This window comes from Lepisosteus oculatus, chromosome 2, assembly GCF_040954835.1.
Source record: "Lepisosteus oculatus isolate fLepOcu1 chromosome 2, fLepOcu1.hap2, whole genome shotgun sequence".
NCBI classification, from domain to species: domain Eukaryota; kingdom Metazoa; phylum Chordata; class Actinopteri; order Semionotiformes; family Lepisosteidae; genus Lepisosteus; species Lepisosteus oculatus.
In genome coordinates this window covers 48,641,638-48,656,678 of record NC_090697.1, presented here as the reverse complement: position 1 = coordinate 48,656,678, position 15,041 = coordinate 48,641,638, and the positions used below count along the sequence as shown (strand labels likewise).

The window sequence follows — 15,041 nt, the reverse complement described above, 5'->3', positions numbered from 1 at the left end:
TGCAGCCACTTTCATCTAAAGCCACAATCCAAGCCCTAAGGCCCAGAAGAAACTGGTGGACTGTGCAAATTGATTTAAATCATTTTTAATAGATGGATATAAAGACGGATGCTATAGACTAGTAGTTTTCCACACTTTTGTAACTCAGCAAGGTGAAACCAATTAAACATTTGCCGAGTTATGCCTTTAAAAGAGATGCATTGTGTCAAAATGCAAAATTACCAGGTTTTTAAACAGAAACCTTTTGCTCTTCAGAAACTAAGCAAATAAGAAATTTAGCTCTACGTCCCCTGACAGAACTGCAGGGTCAGCTAGTTGATTCCCAGCATCTCCAGGGCACCAATTTAAGTGCGAAGCCGTTGCACATCTCCAGCACTGACGGCTGTGTCTGTGGCGTTTGCAGCCTGCTGCAGCAGGTGAGGAAGAGCAGGAAGGTTGTGCTGCAGGAGCTGAAGGAACGGGAGGAGGTGGAGAAGGAGCTGAACCTGGTGAAGACCTGGATGCAGGACGCGCGAGAGCTCCTGCTCAGCCCCTCGGGCGACGTGGATGCCCTCCTCCAGGAGCTGGAGGTGCTGTGAAGTTTGCTTTTTCTACTGCCGGTCAAAGAAATCAATCAATGAACACCTCAGAACTGTCAGCAGTTACTCAACAAGCTAAATCACCTACAGTAGAATAGTGTAAATTATTTAAATACAATTCAGTTTATTCAATACTACTAAAAGAAGTGCCAAACTAAACTTACTAACTGTACTCCTTGCCCTAATGCTGACAGTAGCTCATACTCTGTTGAAACCTATCTACAACCCTAGTCCTACCTCCAGCTGTAATCCTAACTCCCACCCTAACCAACAGCCAGTAAAGTTCTGCTTTCATTGCAGTGTTCTAGAAAAGTGAAATTGCGAGGTGCCCATAGCGAGGTTCCTTCTGTTCATGTGATGTAATTCTTTGCGTAGGTCCTGCATGGAGATGTAATTGCCCACCGTCAGAATGTGGAGAAGATAGCCGAACAGCAGCAGACGAAGTATCTAGATCTGTACACCATCCTCCCGTCGGAGATCTCCGTGCAGCTCGCTGAAGTGACGTTGGCCTTGGGAGCCACTGAGGATCAGGTAACTCTGCCCTCTATGCTTTGTCCCATCAGGGGCTAACGAGCCCCTGAACAGACACCTTGTATGTTTAAATGCAATCATTGCCCAAAGCTTTTACAAACTGTTAGCTTTGCAGCCTTTACAGCATTTGAAAATACTTTTCAAAACGCAGAATAGTTGAAGTTTATTTACAATATACAAAGTGCTTGCTTGTGTTAAGTTTGTGATTTCTTTATCAAATTAGGTCTTTCCCTTCAAAAGTTAATGTGGAGTAGCAGATCACTGATTTACAGTTTAATTTTCTTACTGCTGACAGTGTTGACTTAAGTGTAACTATGCTGTCTTCCCTTAGAAGAAAAAACTGCTGACTTTTCTACTTCAAAGTCCTTCATCACCAAAACCATCAAAAGATGCATGTCTTTTGACTTTACATGAGGGTGTTTTTATTTTGCTTCACATGAAGTGCCAACTTCCTTTTGTTTGTCCTGTAGAGGGCACTCCAATATTAAAGTTCAATTTAATAGCAAAAGACGACATTCAGCGTTTCCAACTGTTGATGCAAGTCAATGAGGATGAAATCGATTAAACTAAATGTAATTCTGTATTGTCTCAATGTTCAAGGTACAAGCCAAAGAGAGAGAAATACAGCAGACACGAGATATAAAGGAGGACTTCAGCTCAAGAATTCATGAGGTTTCAGAGAAGATGAAGACCATTTCTGTGAAACTTAAAGAAAAAGCAACAGATCTTGCTCAAGCTAAAGAGGAAACAAAGGTAAAGAAGCAATTGATCTGATGTGTGCGTGAATTTGTGGGAAGCTGTGGACATTTAATTATTTTAAAACCCAACACATTTGTCTTAAGTAAAATCCTCTTGAAATCTCATTGCAATATATTCTTAAAAAGAAAGAAAATGTCAAAATCACGAGCAGATCATGAGAAGCTTCACAAAATGTGAAATATGATATTTTTTTTGTCAATTTTAATTGCACTTACAGTATACTGTATGCAGATTGTTTTTACAAAACACTGTCCTTGATTTTTTTATATTGACTACTGTAGACACATCTAAGTAAAATAGCAAACTCTATAAATGTTGTATTAGTTAATGTTAATGAATTGATTGAGGAAGTGGAGTAAGTGAGGTTTGAATCAGTATGTGTAGCAGCCATTTATACACCACAAAGATCATGGAGTAGTCTATAGTGTTCACCTGGAAGGGGAGTGGGTGAGATTTAGGACCCTGGAGGGGATCTACAGTAACTACTAGTTAATGCATTCTAGTGGCACAATATAGGGGGACTAGTGGTTATGCCAATGTGAAGACAAAGAGCAGACTGGCTAGGCACTTGTGGTGGCAGCAGTTGTTATAACTGTTTGGTTTGTGTGAGATGCTGCCTGACAAAACACAAAGTGATCCAGTACCTGCTACAATATTAGTTTTACATCAAGTTGGGTGCTCTGAGACAGTATATAAATATATATATAATATAAATATATATTATATTTAATAATATATTATATACAGTATATAAATCCACAGGAGTCAGGTGCTTCAAGTTGGTGAAAAAGCAAGGAGCTGAAGGAGTCGGTTGTGTGTTGTGTGAGGGGCCTGTTTGTGCCTTGATTCCACGAGTAAAGGGTCTGGGGGTGTTACCAATGTCAAACCATACTGTAGTTAGCGAGAGGTAGGAACTGGTGTATCACTCAGTCTGGGATACCACAATCAAAGAGCTCAGTGATTAATTAAGTGTATTAAAAATACTTTTTGTTTCAGTGCCTTTGTGATGAGTTGGAGAGTTGTGGAATTAAACTCCTTGAGTTGGATGCGTCAGTGCAGGAGTTTGGGGAGCAAAATCCCCTTTTGGGAAAACAACTGAATGATGCCATAGGAAAACTCACTGAGATTCATCATCACACTCAAAGACTGGCAGATTACAAGACTGCTAAACTGAAGAAGGTAAGTTGAGCACTTTCCATATACTGTACCAGCAGGGGTCAGCTACATGATAACTTCAGAGAAAAATATTAATGTTAATACATCTTCCACATCAGGTTTGTGTAATGCAAAATGCATTACAAATGTCTAATTTAATTGACCTGTTCCATTGTAATTTCTGTTTTATTATTATTAGTAGTAGTATTTCTATTATTATTAGTGGTGATGTTAATAATAGGTTAGGGTGTAAATCGACCACATTTTTACTAAATGGCCAGCAATCAGCATGAACGAGACCAAACTAGTGAACCTTATTTTTAAAAAAACATTGTTACATTCTAACAAAAAAATGGTTGCACTGTGGTGAACTGCAGAAACGCAAACCATTATTCTTTGTGAATTTACTTAAAAACTAAATGTGTTGTACATGGATACTTTGTTTCATTCTTGAAGTGCAACATATTTTGCCGAGCCAGCCAGGAGAAGTACGTCATACAGAAAAGACTCCTACTTTCCTAAAGACCTCCTGCCTTTCACTGGAGAAATAAGTGCCTCCAATTTGAAATGATCTCAAGATGAGCTAACATCTATGAATGATCTGATAGAGAAATACCTCCAGTTGCAGCCCTAAGTGATAAAAAGTGATCAAACAACAATAGTGAGAGCAAAGGGGAGGAAATAAGTTTGCCCACTGTAGTGCCTGAAGTGACTCTCTGAAGAGAATTCAGAATCTGTGGACAGTTTGGGGAAGGATTAAATACAGTAATATTTCTGGAGTTACAATGAAATCAGTCTTGCTCTCTAGTCTCTGTCTTAATTTTAATTTTACGTGTTTTTAGATCCTCCAATAGAAATACAGTACATGGCCTGCCAAGTGTAAATCAGATCACTCATTACTAAGAAATGCTTTACTTTCATCGGTGCCATCTTTAATTAAGGCTGTCTGTTTTATTTAAACTCAGGATGTTCCACAGAATATTTACATTTGTTTTCTTCTGTTTTTGCTCTCTAGGCGGCCACACATTTAGATGAGTATAATGAAATGCTCGATTTTATCATGAAGTGGGCAGAGAAAGCAAAGACGCTGGTGAAAAGCAGCGTGGTCTGGAGTTCAGCTTCACACCTCCACGACCAGATAAGGACCTACCAGGTGAATGAAATTTGTGCAACAGCAGTAACAAAATGTGTTTTAACTAGATGCTTAGCTCATTTTCTGTGTAAGGAAGTCACCTCAACATGCTTCTGTGTAACATACAGCATGTTGCAGTCTTGTTCCAAGTACAGAGTATCCTAGATTTTACAGACTAAATCCAAATATCTGTAAAATAGTATCTGTATGAAACCAAAAGTCCGTTAAATAACAAGTAATATATTTTGAAGCACAATGCCACCCATATTTACGTGAAAAACTACAAATTTCGTTACATATTACATATCATGCATTAGATAATAATAAATAATAAATTACCTACCGTACCCTCTTTTAACAAGAAAAAAAACTGAACATTATATAGTTGCGATAGAATGATCTATATACTAAATATGCTACTTTCGCAGCACGACTGACGAAGTACATACATAGTGTACCGACATATCAACCAGACTATTTCGGGGAAGTACTGAAATACCGACATACAGTATCAACAGGAAAATAATAGGGAAGAACCGACATATGAACCGTTAAATCATTAAACCGTTTTGTCCATTAAATCCGAAATCCGTTAAATAGGGGTCCGTTACATCGAGGATTTACTGTAATTGAATTTTACCTCAGCTGTTCCCTCTGCTCCTCTCATGTGACTTTGTAACGAATGTCCTCCTGCACTCTGTTTGCCGATGTCAGTCTGTACTGCGCGAGTCCAGAGAGATCCACAGCGACCTGGAGGCCATGGCAGAGAAGGCCGAGTATCTGTCGGAAGTGCTGCACACGGAGGCCATGACCCTGCAGGTGTCTGAGCTGAGCCGGCAGGCCGAGGAGCTGCAGCAGGCCATCCGCACCCGCCTGCAGAACCTGCAGGACGCAGCCAAGGTACTGCGGCTTCCGGGCCGACCGGACCGACATGTGGTCCGTTCAGTGTGCTGGAGGAATCGGGCCCAATAAAACAGTGGTCCTCAAAATCCAATGGCGCCAAAGTCTTAGCAGAAGCTGGCCCTTCACAACCTTTGTCTAGTTCCTGAGCAGGGCCTCCAATTCAAAGGGGATCCAATTAAACAAGGTGTCTGTTTACCAAATGGTTGTAATAATCATTTTATAATAAGTACTTTTATAATATATTTTGTTCTAAAGCAACTAGCCTTATGCAGTGTTACCTGTTTTTTTTTAAATTCACTGAACAAAACTGGAGTGTTTCACAATACTGTACAAATATCAATGTTCTGAGAAACTAGAGAGCGTGTTAAAAAGAGGTTTAACTTGAGCATGCCCATAGATTATAAAGCATAATATTAAATTATTTCATCTAGCGCAGCAGTGTTTGCTTTGACTTCACTAATCTTGTATTGGGCTTGTAGAACAACATAATACTTCAGGTTTTTTAACCCTTATAGCCTGAAAGACACAGAGGGACACTGTAATCCATATTCAGAGAAATATAGTATTTACTAGAACTGGCTTAATTCTTTATGGAGCTTAATAGAAAATCCAATGTAATGTAAATTTGATAACCTTGGTAGTTTTCCTTCTTCCACATGGAAAGAAACAATGTTTTTGTAAAATTACAGAGGAAATATTGTATAGAAAGCTTAGATGATGAGAGTTTAGTCTGTTTGGGGTGTAGTTTTTTGCAGGATAAAAACAAGAATGCATAAATGATAAAAATATTACCAAAGTAAATGGAAATCATGTTTTAGTTTTTGTTCATCAAAGGTGAATAACATTCTAAAGATGTACTAGAAAATTATAAAACAGTAACACAATTTTAAAATTATTTCTGAACACATTGAACACATTTAGCTAAACTAAACTACAGTATGTTGTCAGTTACCTTTCCCTGTTGCAAACATCAAGCAATTTCATGAAAAGTGAATGGTGTAATTATTAGTGACCTACATTATAATTGGTATGATAAATGGTTAAGTATTACTTAGTTTCCTAGATTATTTCATAGTCTTTAGTTATTTTTGTGATTCCTTTGGTTCTTCATGATACATTTGTTTGCATTTGATTATGAATATTAATGGCCTAAAGGGAGAACTCTATAAAAAGGTAAGGTAGGCTTGTCACTCCCAAATTCAGTACCTCCTAAATAAAATATTCAATACTGGCACAAATTTTTGCAGAAATGGTGCAGAAAAGAGCAATACTGAATCATCTCTACCTGTTTATGAAACATTTCCACCATTGTAAACGGAAAATCTATTACTACACACAAGTTAACATGAAATTCTTTTGAGGAAGTATTCTACACCCATTTAAATGCACTTCATGTCCCTCAGGACATGGAGAGATTTGAGTGTGAAGTGAAAGCCCTGCATGCGGCACTGGAACAGACCCAAATCACCCTGACCTCACCTGAACTGGCCCGCTTGAGCCTGAAGGAGCAACTTGCCCAAAGACAGGTACTGTAAGAACATAATAACATAACAAGTTTTATGAGAGGAGGACTTCAGGTCTATATACTGTACATCATTACAGAGTATACACATCTACAGTATAAATGAACACACATGGATGAAATACAGCATCTAATGGAGAGACGCTGTATCCATACTTTGATTATTCTGAATTGTATAGAGTGTGGAGTTTTATTTTTTACCTGGCTTTGCAGCGCTTGCTGACTGAGATGGAGGGCTTCAAGCAGAAAGTCCATGCAGTGCAGGTGTGTCAGAGTGCCCTGCGGATCCCAGAGGAGGTGGTGACTAGCCTGCCTATCTGTCAGACCGCGCTGGGGCTGCAGCAGGAGGCCAGTCAGCTGCAGCACACTGCCATCCAGCAGTGTAACATTCTGCAGGTGAGAGTTCAAAAGGACCACACTTCTGTGTGCCAACTCTGCTGGGTTTATCATATCAACCAGCAGCCATATCACCCTGCAGCTCACAACTGACAACCCACTGAAGCTCAGCAGATGTGAGCCTGCTTAGTACCTGGGTGGGGAACCTCCTGGGAAAAACTAAGGTTGCTGCTGGAAGAGGTATTAGCGGGGGCACTAGGTCTGTGGTCTGTGTGGGTCCTAATGCCCCAGTATAGTGAAGGGGACATTACACCGTCCTTCAGATGAGATGTAAAACATAGGTCCTGACTCTCTGTGGTCATTAAAAATACCAGTGCATTTCTCGAAAAGAGTAGGAGTGGTACCCTGGTGTCCTGGCCAAATTTCCCCCTGTCCTTTACCAGTTATGGTCCCGTAATAGTCCTCATCTATGAATTGGCTTCATCACTCTGTTCTCTTCCACTCTGATTACTGTGAGCATTCTGGCACACAATGGCTGCCGTTGCATCATCCAGGTGGGGAGTGTCTAGAAAAGTGCGATATATGTGTAAGGAATTATTGTAATTATTATTATATTCACCAGTGTAGGAAGTGCATTGCTGTTTGGTTTTCACTGAGGGCTAAGGTCTTCATGAATAGGCCCTTAAAGTGAAGACGTGCACGGCTGTGTTAAGGAGGGGGAGTCTGTGTGTCTATGCAGGAGGCAGTGGTGCAGTATGAGCAGTATGAGCTGGAGGTGAAGCACCTGCAGTGCCTGATCGAGGAAGCTCACCGCGTCATCCAGGACAGGCCCGTCTCCACCAGCAACATCCAGGAGCTGCAGGCTCAGATCCTTCACCATGAGGTAAACCTGGAAACAGAAATCTGTCTAAAAAATGTGAGCTTCGAAAACCGTCTTGATAACATTCATGACATCATTCATGACATCGTCTAAAAATATAAATCAAGAAGATTTTACATAATGGGATTTACTTACTTGCCCTCTTGCTCTTAAATCGTTTCACTATTTATACACTGAAAAGTATTTTAAAATGCAGCCCACCAAATTTGCAAATTAAAGATTTAGAGATTATAAAGAAGAGATCTCAGGAGAGATTTGAGGGTAAAGCAGAGGTACAATGTGGAGAGAATTTTGAATATTTATTAAAAGATTCAAGTACAGTATGTATGTATTTCACAAGGATCATCTTTCAGAGTGCATTTTCAGATAAAGCAGTCAATATACTGTCATTTATGGGAATATATAATGTACATTAGTAAGCTAAAGCAATTTCACAAAGCAAAACATTAGAAGCACCTAAAAAGACCTTTACATATACTGTACTGACGATACAGTAGTTGAGCAACCAGAGACAACTGACCTTTCTTTATTCACATTCCCATGATTCATAGTGACTGCTTAATCTTAAAAAGAGCTAACTTGACCACACTGTTGAGCCTTAATAATGGAAACAGCTGTCCATGGCTAAAACTTCTAAGTCTATTTAGATGGTTCATTAATATATATGCAATGTTTAGACTAAAACAGTTTTACTGTAGAAAAGAAAACATGAACATCTTGTTTTTGTTCAAAAGTCCCAAATGAAATTTTTAATATCTCAGGAGTCTTAGTTTTACATATTTTGTTGGAGGTATAAGAGAACTGGAAATTGACAAAAAATAATAGGTACCAAATAGTAATTAAATATTAGGTGACATTTTAGTTTTGTACTAAGTCTTTTTACCATTGTAATTTACTTAATCAGAAAGCTTTCAATACAATTTCAAAATTAAGTATATTCTGGGGTTCAGCAAATACTCGTGTATCATATTATTTGTTGTCATGCATTTGTCATTTCTTGTAGCCCCTCTGCTGATGCAGTGTACTGTCTCTGAAGAGCTAGTTCTTGCATTTGATGTGAAACTGTTGAGAATATATTGCAGTAAGATGGGTCTTAGGTAGAGTTTAGGCTCTGTAGCTGAGCAGTGCATTTTTTACAGTTTCAGTCATCACATGACCTAATTACAAAGGCATTGGCCATCTGGGGATAGAGGGGAGTGGGGGGTTGGGCCTGCAGGACAGAGTCTAGCTCAGCTGAACTCGTACACAGGAGTGTCAGGGCTGCTATTTCCAGCTCTTTTGTTATGAAGAATCTTCTAGAGGAGGGCAGCAGACAAAACCAAGCTTCCTGCAGCTGGTCTGCCTCTGCTGCTCTGCTTTATGGTTGGACTGCCGCAGTGGAATTTCTGTTCCGCCTCTGTGCCGAACCTCACAGCCTAACATCCTGTCTGCAGTGGGAGTCTCGAGACACTGCTGCTGGTGCAGTTTGTGTCAGAGCTCTGTCTGCGATCTCATTGGTTTGACTGCGCTTTGATACAACGGCAAAGCTCGCGCTTTTTCATAAATAGAAAGATGAAATCCTACTCCTCCTAGTTTGTGCGGTACTGTGTCCTTGCTTTTTGATTTGTTTTGTTTTTTCCCCCCCTGCTTAGAGCTTCAGGCTGTCTTTTGTTTTTGGTGCTCTCTGCCGTCTCTGCACTGACGATCAAAATGTTTTCACAGGAGCTAGCCCAGAAGATTAAAGGTTACCAGGAGCAGATCGCCTCCCTGAATTCCAAATGCAAGATGCTGACAATGAAAGCCAAGCATGCCACAATGCTGCTGACTGTCACAGAGGTGGAAGGGCTGTCAGAAGGCCTTGATGAGCTGGATGCTGAGGTCCTCTCCAAACACCCTGCTACTCACCCCTCTGTGGTGATGGTAAGAGCCGTGGCCTGTGGCTGCCCTGGTAACCCAGTGCCTTTTTTTGTGTTTAACTGATGAACAGGCTTCACACGCTCTTAACTCTATACTCCTGCGACAGCCTGCTGCTCATCACCTGGGCTTGCCAGGAACTTCACGAATCAAACTGTAGTTTGCTGCCTGTTTTCATATCAGTTCTGCTTCAGTGAAGCTTAATGTAAAGTTACCTGCACTTTTCATTTTTGGTAAGAAAATGCTGTGTATATATGAATATATTTTTGCTGCGGCAGTAATTGAGCCCCCACTCGGAATGACGACAAATCTATGGTGTAATATGGTGGAGGAGCAAATTACAGCAAAAAGTGTCAGGGAAACACAATCCATTTCAGCGGGTGTTTCTGTTTCTCACAGAATTTTAGACCCTCAATGGAGGTGTAGCACTGTCATACTGATTTAATCACCTAAATCTTTTTTAAAGGCACAACTATTTATTTGACTGATGCTCTTATTCGGAGTGGCTTACAGTTGTCTCTACTGTATGTAAAGAACCAATAAGAGTGAAATACCTTACTTGAGACTATTTATGGGACTTGAAGATTGTTTCAGTCAGCATTTCAGGTTTTAAAATTAAAACATTTGGCCAGATTGGGTTTGATCTTCGACTTAAAACTGAATTTCTTGACTTCAGTGGAACATGGAGGCTAACATTCAATTTAATGTAAGTCTCTAAAACTTACAGACTTTGTGCCTTTTCATTCAATTACAATTTTCTTATATAAAGGTACCCTTCACTATTTCAATTAGACCAAACTCTTAAAATATTTTATAACGTTGTCCACAAACCAGGTTTTTATGTAGTGTTCTCCACATAATTTTGCTGTGACAGTCTAAATATCTTCATGAGGAAATTTAGACATTGTGCTTGGTGTCTTTTAATTTGTAATTTCATTTAAAAAAATTCTCATCTTGAAAATGCTTCAGAAAACATATACAATTGCCTATATTTTTCTGCTGTGCTTTTAATAAACACCGTCTTATTTGGTTATCTTTCTGATCTTTCTCTCCGTCTTCCCCTCTGGTGGTTGGTGTACTCACTCTCTCCTAACCTGCCCTCTTGTGTGTCAGATGACCGCTGGTCGCTGCCACACACTCCTCTCACCTGTCACAGAGGAGTCTGGGGAAGAGGGAACCAACAGTGAGATTTCCTCCCCACCTGCCTGTCGCTCCCCTTCACCTGTGGCTAACAATGATGCTTCCGTTAACCAGGTACCACCATCTGGGCTCTCGCTGCACATGTCCTGCAGGTTTCTGCATGGAAGTAGGCCTCAGGGTTAAATTTAAGCCATACTGTATGTTTTAGAATTCAAGCCTTATGACTTAATACTAATATAGCATGAGACTGGAAGACCTGGGTTTGTTTTTGTAATTGAGGAAGCACAAGACTCCAAATTAAACATGACTTTCTGTCTTTGACAGGTTGAACAGCTGTCAGATTTTCATATTTTTATTTTTCTATTAGTGGAATTACAAAAGTAGCTTTAGCAACTCCCGGAAGCTAGAAGGAAAGGATTAAGATCTGGCACAGTAGTTGTATTACTGCAGTAATATAACAGAAATTGTAAGAAGATACGCTTCTTTTTATTCTAATTTACATAGGTATTCAGAGGGATACACAATTTTAATTTATGTAAGATTTCAAAAATTAGTAATTGTGCAGCCAGGATCTGAAGATGTGTTCCATGCAAAACCCTGCTAAAGCAACATGTTTTAACAAAGATAATGAGAAAAATGCTTCAAACTAGTACTTACAGGTTTTTCACTCTTAGGACAACCCCTATAAACATATTCTTGCTCTTTGCAGGTGATTTTTGTTTTCAAAACCATTCTTTATTCATAATATACTTTAAACATTTCAACTTCTAACACTTAAAGGTATTTCAAAAATCATACATCAAACAAAATTAAAACTTAACCTTCATCTTCGTAAGCATCATCAGCGTATAGCATCTTCTTTTTATGCTGTGTGCAGGCCTAACTGTCTACTGAGGTAATGTGGAAAAAAATGGGATGCTTGTTCATTCTTTTAAGGATACTTTCTCTTTGAAATAAAGTTAATAATAATGCAACAATAACAAAATAACACTGAATTTGTGCAAATAAAACTGTGCTGCCTTTGACTCTAATGCAGAGAGTTCTAAGACCGTTTTGAGGCATATTAATCTTACAGTGCCTTCATAAATACACAATCCTGAAATCTCTCAGGGATTAAAGCAAACTGTCAGAAAAATCTGCTGTATGTCATAATTGCCACAAATGTTCACTTTGCTATTTTTATTTTTAGTGCATTTTGGTCCAAAGCAGTGTGAGCTATTACAGTATATATATATAGTAAATGAAATTGATGTACTTTGACCATTGATATATTCACTTTATGTTTTATTATTTATATAAAACTTGAGTAATCATAGAGCCAGCTTGAAGTGCGGGTCAGCGGCTGAACTGATGCTTAAAGTACAAAGGGTTTTAATTAATATTGTTAGTTTCTGTTCCAATCTTTCTAATCAAAGCTCTGGCATTGACTAGAATTTTTGTTCACCCTTTCATTGAGATGAGAGTACCTTGTCGAAATGATACCATCACTTCTTTCTAGAAACAGCAGGATGAAACCCTCCGATCAATTAGCTATCAAAAGCCAAACAAACTAGATGGGCCAGAGGGATACATTCATTAAGTTCCATGCACTCATCTGGAAAATGTACTGTATCTTGCTCTGTAACAGCCATTGAGCACTTCCACCTGTACATGTGATCTGTGTACATGAGTGTAGCTCAATTACAAACGCAAATATTTTCTGGTAGTTTTTTTAACTTAAACACACTGGAAAAGTCTTTTACTATGGAAGCGCATTGCTGCCACCAAGGAAAAACAAAATCCTAACCCTTATCTCGTAATTCAGAAAAATTCTCATAATTATTAATTATTCTCGCATACTTCATGTGCTCACGCGATAGCACAATTGTCGTATAATACCTATATCAAGTAGGTAGCTACGTCAGCATGCGTAGGCTGCAAAGGAACATGTTAAAGGTTTATTCCATGCTGCAAAGAGAAGAAAGGAAACACAAGATTTTGGCTCTGAAGGCTTCACAGTCGAAATGTTGTTACTTTTTTTCTCTTTATTTATTCTATGCTTTTTTCTCTATTTATTCCACGTTTATTCCATGCTGAATAAACTAATAAATTAAATGTTTATTCCATGCTAAAAAGCGAAAAAGTAACACAACATTTTGGCTGTGAAGCCCTCACAGCCAAAACGTTGTATTTCTATTCTTCTGTTTTCAGCATGGAATAAACCTTTAATTTATTCCTTTAATACTATAGCGCTTTTGGGTTCTCGTGCGTTTGCGCCCTCGCGGCTCCCGCCTCAGGTCACCCCTCCACCGCTGGGGCTCGGACCCAGGTCTCTGGTGTCACTCAACAGGGAACCAGCCAGCTGAGCTAAAGGGAGATCTCCCCCCAGCCCGGCGGTTGAGGTCCCTGCTACTCACAGGGAACAGCGGTGACATCACTGTGCTGGCAACCGGCTCGCACAACCTGTAATGTTGGCCGTATCTGTTACAATACTTAAATAGCTATGTGTGGACTTGCAGTTTTAAGTTTCCTTAGTGGCAGCAATGCGTTTCCGAATTGTACTTTTTAAACTGTTTCTAAAGATTTTATCTTTCTGAAAATAGTGATAAAAATGGATCAGGTGCACTTGAATTTACTTAAGATATCTACCACTTACCCTTCACAGACTTTTTGCCACAGATAAATTGATGTTTTGACTCTTGATATTTAAGATCTTGCTCTACATACTGTGTGATCTCAGCTGGTTGAAATACTTGAATAAATAACATTTAATCTTCAGCAGTGTGAGAATATCTTGGTTTTAGATACTACTAGCTATAAAACTAAATTTGAGAAAAATTTAAGCATCCACCTTGCTATGAGAAATTGGGTGAACAGAGCAGATACAATCACGTTCCATTGTCCTAATGTGCAAACTTAGAAACTTAGTGATTAGGCATGATTTACAGGCTGTGTTATATAAAAATTTAGATGAAATGCATAGAACGAAAGCCTCTCTTCTAGTTCATCTGAAAGTGCAGTGCTGTGCTTCATGCTTATAGGACATTACTTATTGTCAAGCATTATCTGCTAAACAGTTGCAGACAGCAGCTGGTAAGATTCAGCCCAGCAAAGTGCCTCCGCCGGAGCTGTACGAGGCAGGACTGGAGTCTGCTGCTGTTGCCAATCTGGACGACCTGCAGCGCTCATGGGAGACCCTGAAGAATGTGGTAAGTGACCTGAACAGACACCAGAGCCTGGCATTGAAGAGACAGAAACCTTGATGTGATCTCTGATATCATGGCTTTGGTCTAATTCTTTTATTCACATCTCTCTGAATTATTCCAAAGTAGCTTGCATCACTACTTTTTTGACAACTGCATGTAATTCAATTTCCTCACTACAGTACAAGACAAGACTACTACGGAGTTTTCTGAACATTTATAAATGATTTGGGGGAAAATAATCTGTACAGCATAACAGAAAATTAGTACAGTATGATTAACTTCGAGGTATTAGATTTCTCTTATTTAATGTATTACTCCTGTTCAGATATATTTAAAACCACAAATCACTTGACAAATGAAAAACACAGTTCAAGTTCCCAAATTCATAATTATAGAGACAAGTTGTCTCTAAATGGCCCCTGGCCCTGATCACAATAAAAGTCTTGTTTTTCTGCAGTTCTGTTAAAGTGAGCTTCCGACATCTTTTCATCTGACAGATTGAAAGGGTATTTGATTTTAGCTTTGCTGTTTTCAGATCAGTGAAAAGCAGAGGACTTTGTACGAAGCTCTCGAGCGACAGCAGAAGTACCAGGATTCACTTCAATCAATCTCTACCAAGATGGAATCTGTTGAAGTCAAGCTCAATGAAGCACTGAAGGATGACAAGACTCCAGAGAGCCAGATGGCTGCCCATCAGGTGATACATCAGTATTGTTTTCCTATTATATATGATATTGTTACACTAAAGTAATGAACTCTGTCAAACTTCAAATAGTCATACTTCATTCCAAAATCTTAAAACAGACTTGTCCTGCAGGATGATAAAGTACTGTAGACTAATTACTTGTGTTAGTGTACATGCTTTTCTCAGACTATGACAGAATGATCCCCATCTACAGATTATGGCAAAGTGATGTTTTCATTGAAAAGAAAGCATTTATCTGTAGCAAGGCTTCATGAGAATATGCAGTCTGTTTGGATGACGTCATTCCTCCAGGATGTCAAGAGTACACAAATATTCTCTGTA

The 15,041-nt window shown here is 39.1% G+C and overlaps 1 protein-coding gene across 16 annotated transcripts in view; it reads left to right on the top strand.

Moving 5' to 3' along the window:
* The window catches only part of LOC102698598 (nesprin-1), a 223,230-nt gene that overhangs the window by 134,375 nt on the left and 73,814 nt on the right, over positions 1–15,041 (top strand). For 15 of the 16 annotated variants that reach the window (XM_015347237.2, XM_015347318.2, XM_069178700.1 and 12 more), the window contains 13 exons: positions 404–569; positions 954–1,109; positions 1,710–1,862; positions 2,865–3,047; positions 4,039–4,176; positions 4,870–5,055; positions 6,462–6,584; positions 6,794–6,976; positions 7,656–7,799; positions 9,498–9,695; positions 10,803–10,943; positions 13,886–14,017; positions 14,550–14,711. In XM_015347237.2, coding sequence (XP_015202723.2) covers positions 404–569; positions 954–1,109; positions 1,710–1,862; positions 2,865–3,047; positions 4,039–4,176; positions 4,870–5,055; positions 6,462–6,584; positions 6,794–6,976; positions 7,656–7,799; positions 9,498–9,695; positions 10,803–10,943; positions 13,886–14,017; positions 14,550–14,711 — 2,065 coding nt within the window. The remainder of the gene's footprint in view (positions 1–403; positions 570–953; positions 1,110–1,709; positions 1,863–2,864; positions 3,048–4,038; positions 4,177–4,869; positions 5,056–6,461; positions 6,585–6,793; positions 6,977–7,655; positions 7,800–9,497; positions 9,696–10,802; positions 10,944–13,885; positions 14,018–14,549; positions 14,712–15,041) is intronic. The other variant, XM_015347291.2, reaches the window with a different exon arrangement.